This window comes from Bombus terrestris, chromosome 7, assembly GCF_910591885.1.
Source record: "Bombus terrestris chromosome 7, iyBomTerr1.2, whole genome shotgun sequence".
NCBI classification, from domain to species: domain Eukaryota; kingdom Metazoa; phylum Arthropoda; class Insecta; order Hymenoptera; family Apidae; genus Bombus; species Bombus terrestris.
Window position 1 is genome coordinate 3,336,667 of NC_063275.1, and position 20,642 is coordinate 3,357,308.

The following is a 20,642-nucleotide window of genomic DNA, read 5'->3' on the forward strand; positions in this document are numbered from 1 at the left end:
ATATTGATACAGATCAAATATTTTGTAATAGGAATATATTTTTCAATAAACATCTAAAATTGTCACGGTTCATTCTTACGAATTAATTCTAGATTTTTAATTTACATAAAATTACATTTACACACTGCTATTTATGTAAAATTATGGAAATGTCTAACAAATATATCACAGAGAATAGTTAGATCTGTTATAATAAAAATAGAAAAAAAGACGTGACGTTTTCTGAGGAATTAATCCAACAATTTTTCTAGTCTGCTATAAGCAAAATAAGCACACGATAACTTTTTAAAATCATCGCCTGACTGGAAAATGATATAAACAATGCCCTGATCTTAATATTATAATTTCTATAATATCATATACTTTTAGTATAACCAAGTGCTTAATTTGTTCCAATATCACTTCCAATGTTTCAAATTGATAACTTGCTCGATTCTCGATTAATTTTTCAAATTAATCGTATCGTGAACAGTGCAATAATTACACCTAACATAAATCGTCGATTTTATTTTTAATCGTAGCATATAAGTGGTATATTGAATGATTTAATATACTATCATCAATAGATCTCGAGTTTTTATGCAAATTTATATTTTTATGAATACAAGAAATAGAATCTATATAATTTATTTCATCTACTGAAGATTACGATGAGTACTTTATTTTAAATATTTATGTATTTTTGTATATTATGTATATATTTCGTATCTTTAAGTTCTGTATGAACGCATAAAAATCTGCAATCTAATTATCAATACCATTAGACTCATTATCAATAACATTGTAATATATGAAAACGTGATAAAAAAATAGAATTTTTTCTTAACTATTGTGTGCATCCTACATTACATTTATGTAACTCTTAAAGGTATTCGAGACTACAGTACATTTTAAAGCTTTCGTGACTCATTTCTTACGAAAGTCTCTGATATAAGAGATCCGATAAAAAAGACGTACAATAAGGTAATAATCCCGGCAATCACGGAATAACGTGATAATTATTGAATAACGTGTAGCGATACATCTAGAAACTCTACTTGCTAATAGTACGTACGATTAAGTTCATAGATTGCTATCGACAACTAATCCATAATTTTTACACGTTTTCAAATGTTAAGATTTCAACAAAATTTTTCTATAATTCATAAGTACAGTGCAAAAGAATTTACTTTATAAACATTTAATAGATAATTTCCATAGTTCTTTGTAGAAATACATTTCAGAACTTTCGTTCATTCAACAGATGTCTTTCATAAAATTTCTCTATGAAGAAAAGTCTTGTTCTTGGTACAAAAAATTCAACGTTTTTCGATCCGTTCCTACAAGGTCCTGGAGGAACTCTTTCAGCGCTATCTTCTATGGTAAAGGAGATCGCATATAATTGGCTGATAACGATATTGAATTATCAAAGATAGAAAATAAGTAGTTCTTATCTTCTGTTAAGCTTGCACCAAAGAGCACTGGCAGTTAATAAATGCATTAAGACGCCAATACCAATAATTAAAATGAGATTGTTCGCGACGCTTATGTTGACTATCTCCATTTCTTTAAGGAATTGTGTTGGTTTCTTATAATGACAATAAAAGTCGTCACATTTCAAGTCCATCCGATCGAAACCGTAGACAGTGTGTAACAGGCTGTGGAAACTAGCACGAAAGTATGATATATGAAACATCCATCGGAACATCTGGGGCGTATCCATGTAACGAATACAGAACCCGAATACGGAAAATAACACTGCAATTATGGGTCCTGCGAATACCGCGATCTAGGAACAGAAAAAGATTGAATATTAAAATCCTCTTTTTAAAAAGAATACCTCTTATATCTTTTACTTTGGTTTTCAAAAATATTGAGAAATTTGTATAATAAAATGATGCATAAGCTATCAATAAAGATTTCCTTCTCTCTTAATATTTATCCAATATTTCACTCTTCAATATTTCAGGATATTATTGTGAAGATTAATATTGCGTAACGAATTAATCAAACTCAATACATCGTAAGTTTTAGGAATTATATTTTAACAAGCTTTGAAAAATCGATAGTCTAGATCCTGTGCATCTATGTTCGCATAATGTCCATATATTGCATAAGAAAAAGAGAGCCTTTTATTCCTCATGAATTATTTATGTGTAATGTAGTTCCAAACAAAAGACAAAAACATTAGCAAAATCAATTAAATATTTTAGAACATCTTATATGGCTATTGTCATATTATTAAAATATTTCATATGGCTATTATAATAACACACCTTCACTGGCGTGGTCGCGCCAATAAAAAATCCCCATGCTTGAGCTGTTAAACTAGCGGCTATGCTGACAACCATGAAAGAAATTATGCGAGGAGTTTCTATGGGTTGTCCTGTTAACCAGTAACTCACAGTCAAATAGGTCGCTGCACAAGCTGCTTGGAACGGTATTTCGACGAGCAATAGACTGATATAGTACGGTGCTAGCCCATACCACCGATTAAAGTGTTCCCTGCTGAGTATCCGCATTTCTTGTGGAACTAAAAGTAATTCAAACACTATAAATTCATATCATATTTTGAATACAAATTGAAATTATAATTACTTTGATTATATTTTTTACAAATGCAATTAAAAAAATTGGATCTATGCAGAAATTTATTTCACATCCCAGATATTATAACGAGTATTCTAGTTTGAGTAATTTTGTACATTATGTACATGTTATGAGGTTATATTTTTATGTATGATACTTGTTATGATTATTCTAAATTGAATTAGTCTCTAATCAAGATTGGAACAAAATAGTCTTTGAACTTCAAAATTCAAATCAGAGAGCAATTTATTTTGATGCTTTTATTGCATCGTTTTGGATATTTTTTTTATCGTTATAGAGATTATTTTCACTTTCAGATATTGTAGTTTAGATCAAATCTACCTTGAAACGCTTTCTAAAAAAAAAGGCAAAGGAAAAATAAACGAAGAAGAAGGAAGCATATAAATTAATTAGACTAGGGCAATGGCAACCATTTACGGCTACAATTCAAATAACCAAGAAAATAAAGTATATGTTGGTAAAACAGGAATGTCGACACGACCGGGTAACATCAACAAGCAAAAAATATACATATAGCGGATAGGAGTGAATGGCCACTAGAGATACTGTTAACTCTCCTATGCGTTACGACTTGCGACTTAGTCTAAGATATGATCGTACACCATGCTTCCTTGACCTACATTTCCCATCACTGATGGCGCAAAATTATAGCAATGTAAAGGAAAGATCAAACCGTGAAAACTGGACTGCGCTATTCCTTCTTCTTCGTTACTATGTAACTTCCTTTTAATAATTATTTAACCCTTTGCACTCCGAATTTTATTTCAATTTCGTTACCAGCAGCTCCCAACGCTTTTAAGTGTTTTATTTGAAATTTACTTTAACTAAAAAATAAAACAATTTAAATAAATAAAGGAAGAAACAAATTCACTTAAATAGCAGTTTTATTTACATTATTGTTGTATTTTGTAATTTTTAAGTGTATGATCTTGAAATAATTTCCAGGATGCAATCCTACTTTTCTTTCACATGTTTCGCAAAAAAAAGGTGGGACTGAAAGAATGTCGAGTGGGACTCAACAAAGGCCCCTCCCCTCCCAGTCCATCCTCTCCCACCCCCGCCCTAATAGGCTAGCGAACTGTCCTGTTTTTGCGTCCAGGCTTTCAGGACATAAATTAAAACATCGCACATAAGCTCAGCGCAACAGCGGCTTAAATTTAACTTACAATAATAGGCGTAAAAAAAAAAAAAAAAATGTAATAATGCATGGCTACGTCGTACCGTCGCGTATCGGTACTTTTGCCTGTACCACCCTACAATTAGAATCCAGCGTTTATTCTGGAAAAAAAATCATGTAAAAAAAAATATGTAAAAAACTTGGAATTAATAAACAAAGATTAAAAAAAAAAGGGGACTCAACAAAGGAGCTCCTGAGATAAAAACTAATGTGGAGTCACATTCGACATAGGAGCGCAAAGGGTTAACATTATTATATTATCTAGTAATCTAATAATATATTTAACAGTAATTAAATTATACTCTCTCCTTCATAATTGAAATGTTAATAAACAATTTTTAATAAATAGCTGAGTTAAATATAATTTTTAAATTCTCCAAAAAGTCATAGTTAATATTAGGAAAAAGTTGAGCAATTTCAGAATTTGGTTCCTCTAAATATTTCAGTTAATGAGGAAGGTGAAGTTCCAATTTTATAAAGTTCGGTTATACATACTATACTAATCTTCCAAGAGAAAAACGTTAAAACAAGTTAAATTTTTTATGATGTAGACGTTCATAAAGTACATTGCCTAACCGTTAAATATGCAAAGAGCAAATTTTGAAAAAACCTGTTATATATATGGAAATGAAATTACAGGTAATTTGAGAAAAAGGAAAGAAACAAAGTACTTAATATATACAAATTAGTATAGATATTGATCATTGATTTTAAAAAAAGAAATACAGAGAAACGGCTCTTGAGAGAGAGATTGATAAGTAGTTTAGGGGAGAAAGTTTCCTAGTTCTTAATCCCACTAATGTATTATACATATATATGTATACATCTTAGTGTATCATATACTTACCTAATATAAATTTTATAAGTAAAATGTTCATATGCAAATTCATATGTTTATGCACAACTGAAGAAATTTGACTTTAGGACCTGAAACCTAGGCTTTATTTCAGTAAAAAGAATGAAACACTTAAAGCTTCTCTGTCAAATTTAAGATTTTAATAATAATAAAAGTTGAAAATAGTAACTCAATGTAGTGAATACTTACAGGCAAGTGTGACGGCCATTTTACCCGTGTAAACGAGTAGTAGCAACGATCCGTACAGGTAAACGTAATTAGCAAGGACACCGTTCGCTCTGTAACCGCTTCCCATGTACAGATAGCCGAAGATTATTCCAATTAACAGGTGACACAACAATCGTACTACCAATAATGTGTAGTCTCTTTTGAGGGAAAGTAATTGTCTCTTATAAAGTAGGTAACATTGTGCGATGAATCCTGCAGGTGTTGGTGGTTCATTTGCGCTTTCTATGTTAACAAAACGAAGTATGGGGTCACGAATGGGCATTGATTAAGGACCAAGCAATACGTAGCTTATCATAATATTATAAATACTATAATTCAATTTCTTGTGATTCTAATGTTATAAATATTTAAATAATTCCATACTATTATAGAATCTAGGTTTCTTAGAAGAAATATATATCAATGAAAAACTATTACACGAAGTTTTAGAATTCCCTTTCATAGCCACAATGTAAGAAAAAAAGAATTAGATATGTAATGTAAATTGACTGAAAAGTACCTGAACACAATATTGTGTTAACCTAATGTTTGCTTTGAGTGAATTAACTTTCATACATATGTACAGTTATACTAGAAGAAACTTCATAGATATGTACAGTTATAGTAAGTGGAAAATATGAGAATATAAAAAGATATAGGTGAGTAAGGAGACGTTACAACTACCTTCTAACTGTGATTTCATTGCATAAGTAACGGCCTTATTGTCATCTTTAGACACTGTTTCCACAGCAGCTGCTAATTTGTCCACAGTAACACCATAATCTCCAATCGCTACTTCTAAAACTGTAACAATAAACGTGTGCACAGGTGTATTATAATTTTATTATCATCGCAAAATTGTGAATAGATAACGCCTATTCAAGGCCAATAGGATTCTCAGTACGTATATTTCATATAATTCATTATGTAAAATATTAGAAATATTACAGAAATAACAGATAAATATTATTTAAAAGGTGAAAAATAAAGTAAATAATAAAATATCAAAATTGTAAAAAAAGATATAAACACGATAATAACATTAATAATTACATTATATTAATAACAATAATAACAATAATAATAACATTAATAATTAATAAAAAAAGAGATCCATAATGCCATCTTTTGATATATGTAGTTTCATAATGTAGTGATAGACTTTTCTTCGATGACCTTGAACAGAGTGCACATTTCATACAGTCTGATTCTACTGTAAATATGAAAATGACCCGAAAGGAATGCCGCTGTACGTACGAAAGTCAGCTGGGTTGTGGTAAGGCGGGCAATCAATACCGATCGAGGACATATGAGGCAACAAAGATTTAACCGACCCCCTATATATGCAATATCCACCGGCAACCGCGTAAATGGCATCAAACATCTCTAAGAGCAACGCACTTGGTTGGTGTATCGTGCATATTATCGTACGCCTTTCTATTTTAGCAAGACGCTTCAGCAGTGCGATGCACTGGCTGCACGAAGACGAATCCAAACCTAAAATTACAAAAAAAATTTTTGAATTTCTTTTAGAATTTCAAGATTTTTAAAAATTTAAGGATTATTTGTATAAAATCTTTAAATAATTTTTATGTTATAAGTAGACTGCAAACGTTTATGCAATTTTATATGTTTGTGAGTACAACTTGGGAGATACAGTACTTTGGATAAACCCATAAATTAATAAATAATATATAATATTTATATTATATATAACATAAACATGTGCATTGTCTACTGATAAAAATTGTAGAACTAATTTAAATGCTGAAGATATAAGTATTAAGAACTTAATGATTCCTGAAACATATTAGGTATCTGTCTTCTTTTATAATTCAGTATTAAAACTCTAGGTCTTGAAGATAATTTGAGGTTTCAAATTATCTTGCTTCGTTATGTATAGACTGTAGATATTTATGCAGCTTTATGTTTTTATGGTCATAACTAAAAAAAATAGAACTTACATAGAGATTTGTTCCACCCATTGTATATAACTATAATGAATATCCTATTTTGTATATTTTATATGTATATTTTCGTATACACATTCTATGTATTTTTATATATTTATATGCATAGTTGCACAAATCCGAAATCTAATTATGTATATTATGGATTATTACCATAACGTCTAAATAATTATGTTCAATAAAAGTTAGTATGTCACTAATATGTTGTCAAGATATCGCTAAATTATAAAAATAATTTTTATATGTTTCTAGGATACATGAACTGACGATACCCGGAAATGCTGTTGTGCTTTGTAACATACATCAGCGGCAATGATGCGACTAATATACTAAACTGAAGTTAGTCATCATAAAATGCTGCATCGCCTACTCCGATAGAAGATTTTTATATTTTATATCCACAACATAAAGAATCTATCATACTATTGCATAATATACATCTACAAATTATTAGTTTGCTTATACTTTCCGTAATTAAAGTTACTCAACTTTTTAATCTACATTTCTTTATTAGAATTATCTTAAAACTAACAATTGATATATCGATATTTATGTAGAATTAGAATAGAATGATGGATGAGAATTGTGTATAATAAATTGTATTTGCTATTGTGAAGCGTCTGTATTGCACCAGTAAAGACCTTGTAGGATGGAACGTTCCAAGCATTCTATGATACGACCTATAATGGATTCAACTAGTAGCAATTGACTATCAGTGTTGTCTCAAACAAACATGTTCGTCGTTACCGGTTTTTTTTCTATCGTAAATTTGCCATGTGCAACTGATATTAAAACCATTAAACCAACGCAAATTCGAATCTATAATTAAAGATCTATTAAAAAGCTATTAATAGACGAAGATGTTTGGTTACATAAAGAAACTTCGATTAAACAATATTATTCTTAATATCATATTTTGTAAACTTTTGTAATTTTAAAATATAAATTTTTATATAAATAATATTAAAAGTTTTTCGAAATTCTTGTAATACACGATGATGTAGAATTAAGAAATTGTAAAATAAATTTATATGTGTCTAGTTCGAATTTATTTCTTAATAACACCATCCTTCTTTCATATCTATAATTATAATCTTGATAGCATTACGTAAAAAGCAAAATTCGAAGAACATCTTAAACACAACGTCTAGTGCTTAGTGTTCGTGCAGGAGTATTTCGTAATTACCGGTTGTTGGCTCGTCGAGGAATAATACTGAAGGATTACTTAAAAGCTCCAGAGCTACGTCAAGTCGTTTTTTCTGTCCGCCGGACAATTTTCCACAAAGGGTGTCATAGCAATGGCTCAATCCTAACATTTCTAAGAGTTCCAAAACCTGATAACAAAAAATACATTATCCTTTATTACATGTATTATTGTCATATTAATCCACATTGCATAAATTGAATTTAATATTAAATTAGATATTTTTATATCATTAATTTTTTCAACTACTTGAAAATTTTTTGAGATTTTTAAACTTTAATAATGTGAAACTTTAATTAATGTGAAATCTTTATTCAAAAATGTAATTTAAAAAATTTCTAGAAATGCTTGTAGCAATTGTAAGACTTTATGATGTGTTTTTAATCATTCATAATTTTGCAGGATTTTTACATGTTTCTATTACACAATTTTCAAATAAATTATTTTGTTGCTAAATAATGGAGAACATTTGAAATTGATTTTGAATATGTAGTTTAGAACTGTATAGCAGGTTACAAACCTGAGTATGTTTATGGGCTGAATTTATACTGTAGCCAAGTTTTAAGTGTGCAGCTAATGTCATGGCTTCTCCCACGGTGATTCTTGTTCTCATTAAGGATTCCTGTTGTATGTAGCATGATGTTCTCTTCCATCTCTCACTGTACGGTACCCTAACTTTTCCATTTACTAGAATCTTTCCCCGAACACCTTTCACTCTGGAACACCGTTTTGTTCCTAATTAATTCAATCGCATTGTTAAGATTATTTAATTTTTATGACAATATAATTATTTAATTAGATATGATTATTTAATTTCTAAGAGAATATCCTAGAATAGTATTGGATATTTTAGTATGATCAATATTCTTGAAATATATAATAAATAAAAATTTATAAACTGAATAAAATTGATATTTATTCAATTATAAATTCAAATATCAATTTTGGTAAAAAAGCTCACAACATTGCATTCATGTGTAAAATATTCAATGATCGTTTTCAGCTCATTGCCAAGATTTTCTTCGTATAATAAACTATTGAATCAACTAATATTTAATTTCATTCCGAATCACGTGCTGCGCAATCTAACTGCATTCAGATAATATTTACTGTTCTTTAGACCATGTTTCATTTTTATGTGAAAATGTTAATATTTCAAAATATATACTGAAAAATCCCGTTCTTCCGCTGAAAATTACCTTTTATTTAATTTTCCATTTGTTTATGTGTTGCATAAACGATCGATACTTTCCTCGGGATAAATGTTTATTTAAAACATCTAAAGGAAAAGGAATGGTAAATTTACACATTTATAGTAATTGATAGACCGAATAAAGAAAACGCAAATCTATTTCTATTACTATTAATTATTCTTAAAATAAATATTTTCTTAATAAGTAATTAATAAATTTTAATTTTAAGATTTGTTTTAGATTAATTTTAGTTTAGATTACTTTCTTTAGTTTAATCGTAATTAATAATAAAAACAATGATTAATCCATAAATTATGTTATTTAATTTTATAATTAGCTAGTTCATTGATTTTTTATCTGTTATTATTTAACTTTCATAATTAATTCCTTATCCAAATCAATTGTTCTACAATTGATTCTACATTAGCTGAATCTATTTGTAATTATCCATGACTCATTAATTATCCTTAATGCATTATATAATAATCATTAATACGAACAGCTTTCTGGAAAGTAAATTTCTAAGGCGATACTTCCTCCTGTTCCAGAAATTAATTAAGATAGTCATCGCCGACTTCGATGATCGTCACGTATAGTTCACGACGTTGTACACAGTACAATTTAACATATAATTGAAACTTCCTAGTATTTATTCTAGTAGAATCAGATTCTGGAGAAACGTATTAGCAATTACTCGCGGAAATCATACTGTAATGCTCACTATTAGTGACACCTTTAAATATGTAAGTATTTCTACAGAGAAATATGCTAACAGAATGATTTCTAAAAACATATGTTTTACTTACAATTAGTTAATGTATATTTTGTACTTTTGGGGGTAAGTATTCACTGAAAAGGTCATCTTTGATTTCGATTTTGAAATATATTGTAGAGTTCAACATTTTGAATAACCTTTTTCTATACATATAACCAGCAGCCAACCTTGATTTTTGAATTGCACATAAAAATATCTCGTCGCAATTAGTCATATAAAGAGGTCTCGATACTCGCTATGGAAAATCAACTGAAATTGGGTCATGAAAAAGCCAACAAGAAAGATAACAAAATTCACGTTCTGTAAGACAGACAAAGATGAGTAGATGTCACTCGTTTAAGCATTTACAGCATGTTGCGCATGCGTAACGAGACCTTTCTACTCTTCCATGTTGATTTTTCACGACTTAATTTTCGAATGATTTCTTCTATGCTTTTGACATATTGGTGTCGAGACTTGTTTATATAAACATGAATATATAATATGAATACATAACATGTAATGAATATACAACAATGCTGGCCGGTTACCTCACGGCGCGGAGACCGGGTTAATGTTAATATGGTCTGTCCAACGAAACAAGAGGGTAGACATAACAAAACATTGCTGCTGTTGCAGTCAGTAACCATACTAACCCAATTCAGCTTGAAAACTGAAACCTACCAGAGAGATATTTTTGCGTATAGCTGGAAACCTAATACCGACGGCCGATTATATGTATAGGTTAGATATATAGGAAAGTTATTTGAAATATTGAGCTTTATAACACATTTCAAAATCAGCGAAAACAAAGGTGTCTCCTTTTCTGTAAATATTTACTCTCTTTTATATACTTATGTCGTCTAGATGCGTTAGTTTAAATATCTGAATCATAACTTAAAAAAGAGAGAATTCAATGTAACACATAATACATAAGTTTCCATAACAGGTGTTTAAATACCTCTATGAGTAACTACGTGTGCTATGATATATAGTGGATTCGTGTTCGAATGAATGAATCATCTAAAAAGCGAATGCAATATGTGAGTTAAATTGTAATTGTACTTCATTATCATATTATGATAATTTAATATAATATATTTTATCAATAGATAAATAATAATATAATAATAATATAATATACAATATGTTTCATTAATAGATTCCTTATAGTATAAGAGATAACGATCTTTTTGATCGTGCTGCGTTCTTTCAGTCAGTTTCCACTCAATTTTCTAACTTTAAAAAATATTTCAAGTTTGGACAGAATGTGAGAAGACTCTGACTGATATGATGTAAATGATTTCAATTGTATATGAAACATTCTTTTGGTTAAGTAAGGAAGTAATTAGTTAGTTAATTAAGAAACGATAATAAGGCAGATATTATAAGTATGGGAGGATGAATGAAAAAAATTGTAAGCGAAATTTATCTCTAGACTGATGAAACTGAAATTAAATAAGATAAATAAATAATAACAATAATAAAATTAAATATCTTTTTGAAACATTAAAAATCTTTTTTGCATACGAAAATTCAATAATCGTTAAAGCATAAAAGGCAAAGTGCATGAATATTGAAACTCTTGATACGAATATTAATGTAGTAAAGAACAGTATATACGCAGTACGTTCACGTTCAAGTGTACCGATAACTAGAAGCCGCTAAATCATGTTCTTAGCGTCCTTGGCTTAGGCTAATAAATACTCACGTATAGCCGGCTAAGACGTTCAACAAAGTCGACTTCCCGGCCCCAGAAGGCCCCATTATGGCGACTAGTTCGCCAGCTTTGAATTCCCCACTGATACCATGAAGAATTTCTTTGGATTCTGCAATTAGGAAAGGGAAATTTTTTTTACTCTCTATACTATACTGTCTATATTGTACATGTAGTCTGTATTTGTTAAAGTAGAATTTCTTTGCTTCCTGCTATAAGAGAAAGGAAAAACTAGTTTTATTCCCTATAATTATGTTTTCTATATTTCCTAATCTCTATTTGTAAGATAGGATTTCTTCGCATTCTATACTAAGGAAAAAGACCATTTTTCTTTATTCTCTGCATTATATTGCCTACATTCTATAATCTCTATTTTCAAAGTAGAATTTTGTTACATTCTGTTTTAAAGATAGATCACAAATTAATAATCATAACGATGATTAATAGGATTTTTTCAATAAGAAAATGGAAAAATTGTTTCTATTTTTTATATTCTTTCTGACAAAATAGGATGAACTTAAATGGCTTCCATCAAATGTTAAATTAACGAACTAAAACACAGAGACACCAATGAACTGATATTACGATTTATTTTCAGATTATTTATCTATAATATCTATTCGAAGCATTTCCTCTCATTAATCCTCACTCTAATAACAGAAGTAATTGTACTTAAATTATTTAACACGATCTTTTTATGTCAATATTTTTAAGAGAATTTCTCCTTGAAAGATATTTGCTCTTTTAAGAGACTCCAACTTCATAAAAAAATTGGTTCACATATTCTGAGAAACCATAGTAGTCAACGACATGGTTCAGTGATGCAGAAAACGATTCTTCGTAAATCAGTATACTCAAATTTGTCATATTTTAATCCTGTTTGACTCATCGTACCAATTTCTTGTCAAAATTGGTTGAAATGCAATATTAATCAGTCTTTTATGAATTGTATTAATCTATCAAATTTATAAAATGATCTTATAGTAGACTCTATTAATGCATAACATTTAAGATTGAATTTTCTATGTCATTTAATTTGCGTTGCATTAATACATGAGAAAAATTTTGTTCTTGTATTTAACTATATGGAATATTTACTCGTATAAACAAATATAAATGTCACGTCGAAACGAAGAACAAAAGAAGACAATAATGAAAATGAAATTAACGACACGAACAATCGATGACTTTGCACTAAGTCGTACATTTCCATAACAGAGTGCATTTTTGTCCAGGACAAATTTATACATATTTGCTTTTTCAGTAATGTAAATAATTTTAAGCTCTTGTAATAACGACATAGTATTAAAGTATAAATATAAGTATAAAGTTACTGTATTTATATATTTCTGTAATACTGATAATAAAAAAGTTACTGTATATACATATATATTTCTAGTATATATAGTATATATTTCTATGACATATATTATTATATTATATTATAGTCGTATATACAGGGTAAGAATCACCACCTGAGATAACTCATTACGTATTAACTACATCAAAAGATATTTGAAATAAAATTTGTTGTATTCGAGGGGGATGATCAGCTGAATATAGTTCGACTTTTTAATGCATACCTTATATTTTTGAGATATTAAGGTGACCTTAAGTTTTTTAAATGGCACCATATATCTTTTATAACATTAGTCAATCTAAATGGATATTCTCTACAAGAAAGTAGAACACGAAAAGACGCGAAGCGATATTCTTGCATTTATGTTGTTTTCATCTATCATGCGTTAAATTTGACAAATTATAAATGTGTATGCAATGTTATGAAAAAATATACGGAGCCATTTAAAAGTCTCAGAGCCACCTTAAGATATCAAGATATATACAGTATAACAAAAAAATGAAACTATATTCACCTGATCAATACTGGTCTTTACTTCAGAATACAATAAATCTTATTTCAATCATTTTTTAATGAAGTCAATAGATAAACGAATTTTTTCAGGTGAACATTATTACTGGCTCATCCCGTATATATAGGTATAGTTATAATATCGATGGTTTATTTTGAAAGTGATATAAATCTGTCTTCTCCTGTTTTGAAATATTGAAGTGTTTGCGTTCCCATCAATTGAAAAATCCTAATGAGGTCTACTTAATTCGTCCATGTCTCTAGATGTTTAAATAGATGTGAATTCATTACACAAATAGCTTTTTCATAAGTCATAAATGAGCTCACTCTACCTTCAAAATTAGAGAATTGTAGAATTGAATAAATTTTGATTATTTAAAATTTGATATTTGATATTTGAAGATAAATAGAATGTAACTAAATAAATTGAAATTAACATAACATTACTATGTTGGACTGCAGTAAATATACCTGTATCATTATCAGATTCTAACGTTAACGCGAAGTTATCCATTGAGATAAGAAAGCAAGATAACACGAATACGTAATTCTTTCTTGAATTTTAAATTTCCACTTTGATACGTCCCGATATAAATATAGAGCTATTATTAATTTAATAATGCTTTAAGCGTAATAATACATACATTTAATTATAACAATCTAATTCAATGATAATAATAAATTAATAAATATAATAATTATTTACGAATATACTACCTAATCGCATTTAAACAAGTTGTTCACATCCGTATGTTGGATACAGAGATTTATATTAGCTAGAATTATATTTAAATATATTTAAAAGAATTATATTCGCTATCATTTGTTTTTGATTAGGTATGTCGACTGTTTGGTCAGAGTACAGAAAGATTACAGAAAAACGGCTCAATCATCAATTCATCAATTTTAAAATAAACCTTCCTGCAGTTTCATTTATTAACGAAATTTCAATTGATTAAAACAAACGAATATTTGAAAATTTTAATTATAAATTGTTTATAAATAAAAAGTCCACATTAATATAAAGCTTATATAGTTATGCTATATGTACTAATAATTATTGCTATAATAACTACTATAGTTTATTATACTAAATATTATATAATATAATATTATATTATATAATATAATATTTAATTATTATATATTTTGTCATTTATATGCATACATAAATCATAAAATTAGTAAAAATACGCGTAAATGCACAGTGTTCATCGCAGGCATTCATATTGATGAGATATGCAAACACAAAAAAAAAGAAAAAAAAGAATACTCTATTGAACATGTTTTTCTCGGAACATATTGAACATCATCATATAAAATGCATGCGCTGTTGTCATCTATATCATGTCGTTTCGCATTTATCAATTTTCAAACGGAAATCGAATTTATTATTCCTAGTACGGGCTAGCGTATAATAAAGAATTATAATATTTAAAACATTTATTATCATACATTCTGTTATTTTATCTTATTTCTGTTATTTAATGCCACATCAACCGCATATTACATCGAATTTAATAATAATAAATAATAATAAAGGCCGTTTATTATGATTCTGTCTCGGTAGGTACAGAGATTTTTCTTATTTATTATTCTTATATTTTAAGCATCCTTAAAACTAATAGTTTAAATAAAAGACTTCCATTTTCAATATTGTTTGTCTAAAATAATATACTGTTTTCGCTTTTTTTTTATTCACGGTGTCTCAGAGTATTCCGTTGTAATATGCAATCTGCATGCTGATTCCTTGGACATTTGTACAGTATATGTTCTTTGGTTTCAAGTTCATAATTATTACATATCGTGTATTGCACCATGTCCCTAATCTTACGGAACATATCGTTTTTGTTACTTAAATGAGCTTCTGCATTTCCAACTAGTCTGAGCTGCGCTATGTTTCTTATCATGTTTATTGGCAGTTGAAATTGAATACATGTAGTCTTCACATTTATATGCCTGTAAACCCTTAATACTTTTGCACATCGGATTATAACTGGAATTTAAGATACTACGTTTGTCCTCTAGGATATACTTCTTCCTGATCTTCTTTAGGATGTTTGGTAAGTTCCCTCTTTGCTGGTTGTATAATTTACTATAGCCCGTTTTATTAAATATATTTCTCATTTGTGTATACCAATTTCTTACGTTTTTACCTTTCTCTGCGTCGTCTAGTTTGAATATTTTCATTTTTGCAAAATACTCCCACAGAGCAGTTTAATTTTTGCTAGGAACTGTTCGCAGGCCTTATTGAATGTCCCTAAGGACGTGAAAGTAACATCTATATACAGTACATGTATTTTAACACTTCTAATTCGTTTTTATTATATTTTAGCTTCATATCCCTCTTTAGTTTGCCGGATTTGCAGAATACTATTATTTTATTTTTGTTGGTGTTGTCCTAGAGTTCATTATATCGAATTTTACAATAGTGATCTTCGATATTTAGATATTTAATCCTAATAATAAAACATAGGAATAATTCAATACGCTAATCTATACAGAACTGGTTCAATGATTGAATGTTAAGGTCAAGTATTAGTCACATGTAGAAATTACTTGATAAAAATTTGCAACTTCAAGTCGTCAACTGTTCTGCTCTAGCAGTGATGACTCATCCTTTCCTTTGTCAAGCAATGGACGATCCAAGAAATCATCCCAAGCGTCGCAAACTATATATATTATGTATGTACGTATATACATGCCTGCGTGCCATCGAGTAGTGTGCAATAAAAACGAATTTATGGTTATATCTAACTACGCATGCTATGAGTCTTCCTTGTTTCTTTGAATTTTTATGAATAACAATTCTAGTAAATGATTTGTATAACACGTGTAGCAAATGGTGTAGAAAAATATAACATACAAAAATATAGATATAACATTAAAAAAAAGATTGAAATAATGTTAAAGATGAACAATCGAATAGAATGATGAAATAGTCAAAATCGATTAAGATACAAATAAGTTAAAATCTGGAACATAGATAAATGTTTGGATGGACTTTTAATAAAACAAATTAGAATTAGGTGACGTGATATATTCACTCTCACATTTACTGTTCTTGTCTAAATACATACTCTTGACCCATTCAACATAGATCCTTACACAACAAAAAATGTTTATTTATAAGCACAGAACGTCAACGACACGTTTATTGTAATTAAAAATTATTGTAATCAATCATAATTTCCTATACATGTGCTGACGTCTATGGTGGCGACCTCTTGACATCTGAATTTCCTGTTCGATCGATTATAACGCTTTCTGCCAACATCTAATAATGGCGAAATGTTTCCAAAATGCCCAACATTAACTTTCTCCGCTCAAAACTTTCTTTGCTACTCTCAGGACCACTTCGACATCGCTTTCTCTCAGAGTCACGACATTTATTGCGCTAAAAAGCGGAGAAACGCGATGCAATCGGATAACTATTATCAAGCACCAACCTACGAGCGATATTCAAAAGATGTGGATCTAGACATAAGAACAACGAAGGAAGCTTATGTACATCATTTCTTAATGTTTAACATCTTATAAATATAATACTATACTGTAATATAATATTCATCAATTGCTATTGTCGCTCTGAAGTAAAGAAAAGCATAAATGGGAAAAAAGAGATCTATTAATATTACCATATTCATAAAGGGTGATTTTGAACATTAAGACATCGTTGCAATAAAGTTATCGTCACAGTAAAAGAAAACAGAAATTTGTTATTCTCACTTTATATGAAGGGCAACGCAAATCATTGTATTCGGATTGAATACAATAGACATTATATTAAAATTCTAACATTAGATCTTGAATAAACGATAAGAAATTCGATTTATATAGATATTTCGTATTCTGAATTTTATTTCCTTTCGACATTCGAATTACGAAGCTCTTTGTATGATATAATTCTAATGAAATGTAACAAAACCTGGTTTGTTGACGTCAAAGTGCTCGACATCCGGTCAAGGAGTTCCGGTAGTCATGCAGCATGTATCATCATGATGCTGAGGTCTATGCACATTTGACGTACCACAACTAACCTACTTTCGTCCATGGCTTTGTATTCTTTCGGGGAGAATTTATAGCGGGAAAAATAATGCTTTAGAGTAGTGGTTCTCAACCGGGATAAAATAAAATATTTGAGGACGCATTAAATTTTGTATAAATTACATATATCGATAAACATAGAAAAAATGACATAGACATTTAGAAAACCTTGTAAAATTATAATAATTTTAATAAGTAATTAATGACTGTAGTGTACCCATAAAAGTGTTTCGGTGTATCCTCAGGAGTACAGACTGAGAACCACTGACCTAATCTATCAAATTGTTCATAATAAAACAGAAAAAATTACGTTAACTCATTGAATCTATCAAATTATCTATTGTAATTAATCTCTTTATCTTATGATTTTTTTTTTTTATTTGATAATAATAATGTTTCGCTTCTCGGAATACATGGCTGTATATAACTTATGCATTAGGTTTCTTATAATAAAACGAAACAAATAGCGTCAAACAACTCTAAAATACTGAATGATTCCTTTATACATACTTTCAAAATCTAATTTATTTTTCAATATATGTATGAATTCACATCAGTTTTAAAATATTCAAAATATGTCTATTCGTATTAAACATTTTATCTAATCTATTAAGTTTTTCACAATAACATAGAAAAAATAACGTGAACTTACTGGGTCTTAACTGTCGAATGGTCCATTCTTTTACTCTATATCGGATGTCGTAAAAAGCGAGGTCCACCTCGGGCTTTCTGGGGAAAGAGTATTTATCTTCTACGAAATAACTGTCTTTCGCGGCAACTGTCACTCCGTGTACGTCATCGCGGCTGTTGTGTTCGACCTGACAGCAGCTTAACGACGATCGGGATGGAGAACAGTGGGCAGAGGTGGTCATCGTTCGATAAACTACGTTTGGGGTTTCTTTCCACGAGTGTCGCTGCGTTCGTTCTGACCACGATTCACGTCTGTAATCGCATGTCTAACACAGCACCAACGATTCTGTCCTTCTTCCCTCCCTTTCGATTGGTCGAGTCCCGATAGTTTTGATTTCCAACCGATTACTGTTCGCACATTATTAAGCCACGTGATCTTCTGTAATAAGGCAAAACATACATAGGTATGATTAATACACTCGCATCATACTTATAATGACATTCTTTTAAATGATAACGCGAACAGATATAGAAAAACCAATCTGAACATGCAAATAAACTTAATAATTCATAATCCTTATCTTTTTCTTTGATCACTAGAACTAACGACTTCTAACGGAGTGCAATTAAATATACAATGTTTGGAAAAGATATTCATATTCTTATTTTCCAACATTTTTTAAACAATTTATTTTAATATCAAATTGTCGTAGTTATACGAAAATACATATTATCAAATGACATGACAATTATAATTTAATATACTTGGATCTTATTAATCAGTATGTTAATGACATAGCAAATTCAACAGTGTGCAAATATTTTTTATAGTCACTATACTATACAGACAATAATAATTAGACTGCGGGTGTTTATCCATCCATGTGATTATCCATTGCAAATTATCCATATTTTTGATAAAGTATAGTATCCGGATTACAAAATTTTTGATACTGAATATGTGCTCTGAGAGATACTTTAGGACGCTACAACCGAAAATGAGGACATTTTTCATGGCAATGATCAATTTTGAAAATTCGGCTTTATAAATATTTGGTCGACCGAGGTCTTAAGTATTAATTATAAAAATCCGCATAATATCATGTTCATATCGAGCGGTAAGCGGTAAGCGGCAAAGTTATGGCACGGCCAATGCCATACAAATTCCAGAAAATAAAGGATAATCCAAATTTAATCCACTACGCTATCAAAACAGGTTAAGGATATCAAATTGTAAAAAAAGAGTCGGTAAAATTCATAAGGACGTCATACATCAACAGGCTGATCAAAATTTTTTGCGCCTTGTTTATGTGAAAAAGACCCTCATTTTTCGGTTCAGCGAACGCAAAAACAACTAAAAAGTATCATTCTAGTCGAATATGTCGCAGTTTCAGTACTATACCAGAAGGTTTATACGGTAAATAGGGTTTTGTGGCACTTTCGTTTTTTACATAGTACCTAAGTAAACATTTGTTTTGTCTATTGAATGTAGCAATGAATGGTTTAGTTTAGGTATTTTTCTACGTTATGTACATTCTGTACATTTTCGTATACTTAGATTTTCCTTATATAGGCACATAATAACGTAAACAGACGTAAAAGAACCAGTATGAAAATTTAAGCTTTGGGCTATATTAATTTATTATAATAATATAAAAAAGATAACAATCAAACTGCTTATTTTTATACACCTTCGTATTTCTATGCATATAATTATTTTTGTCATATCTTTCCAATCCTGATTTATTGTTTATTGGAACTCATTAGGAGAAGTATATGCTAAAGGTCGATAGTTTTAATTACTAATATATATGACTATATAAATATTTTAATTTTCTAGTTCAACTTAATTTATTTTACTTATATTACGTTGAAAATATTATTACACTTTGAGGTTACGTAACGTTATAGAAGTACATCACCGATTTAGCTTGAAGGGATTAATATGATTTCATCTGATGTAGTAATGAAAGTATTATAAAACTAATGGTCGCTGTAATTGGTGGCATAATACTTGTATATACGTATGTATATGTATACTATGTGTATAATAAGTAAACCGACTTGAAATCATAAGAAGGTCGAGAAAATGTTTGTAAGGTGCACAACGTATCCTTGAAATAGAAATTCTAACCATAAATTTGTAACACGCTGTAATGTTGCTAAAACGAACTATAAATGTCATCTTTTTTTCGTTAAGTAATAAAACAATAGAAATAGTAATAAAAACTACAATATAATATAAAAAAATAGTAAAGGCAATATTAATAATAGAAATAATCTTTATAACATTGATTATTAACATTTCCAATATTGACGTGTAATAAGTTTTGTTAGAAAATTGCAATAAAATGCTTGTCAATCATAATTAAGATAATAAATATTTATCTTTGCGTGGTTTCCCCACAATTACCAAGCTAAACATTAA

General features: G+C 29.2%; 1 protein-coding gene across 1 annotated transcript; it reads right to left on the reverse strand.

Annotated features, from left to right (window-relative positions):
• Positions 1-1,164: 1,164 nt before the first annotated feature.
• On the reverse strand, positions 1,165-18,653 carry LOC100644848 (ATP-binding cassette sub-family G member 1). The gene is made up of 9 exons (XM_003396278.4): positions 18,237-18,653; positions 11,662-11,779; positions 8,524-8,719; positions 7,986-8,133; positions 6,087-6,326; positions 5,514-5,633; positions 4,812-5,072; positions 2,256-2,512; positions 1,165-1,768 (listed from the first exon to the last, which is right to left on the reverse strand). Exons 1-9 carry the CDS (start codon positions 18,454-18,456, stop codon positions 1,430-1,432), a joined length of 1,899 nt encoding a protein of 632 aa, XP_003396326.2. The 5' UTR covers positions 18,457-18,653; the 3' UTR covers positions 1,165-1,429.
• Positions 18,654-20,642: the final 1,989 nt, after the last annotated feature.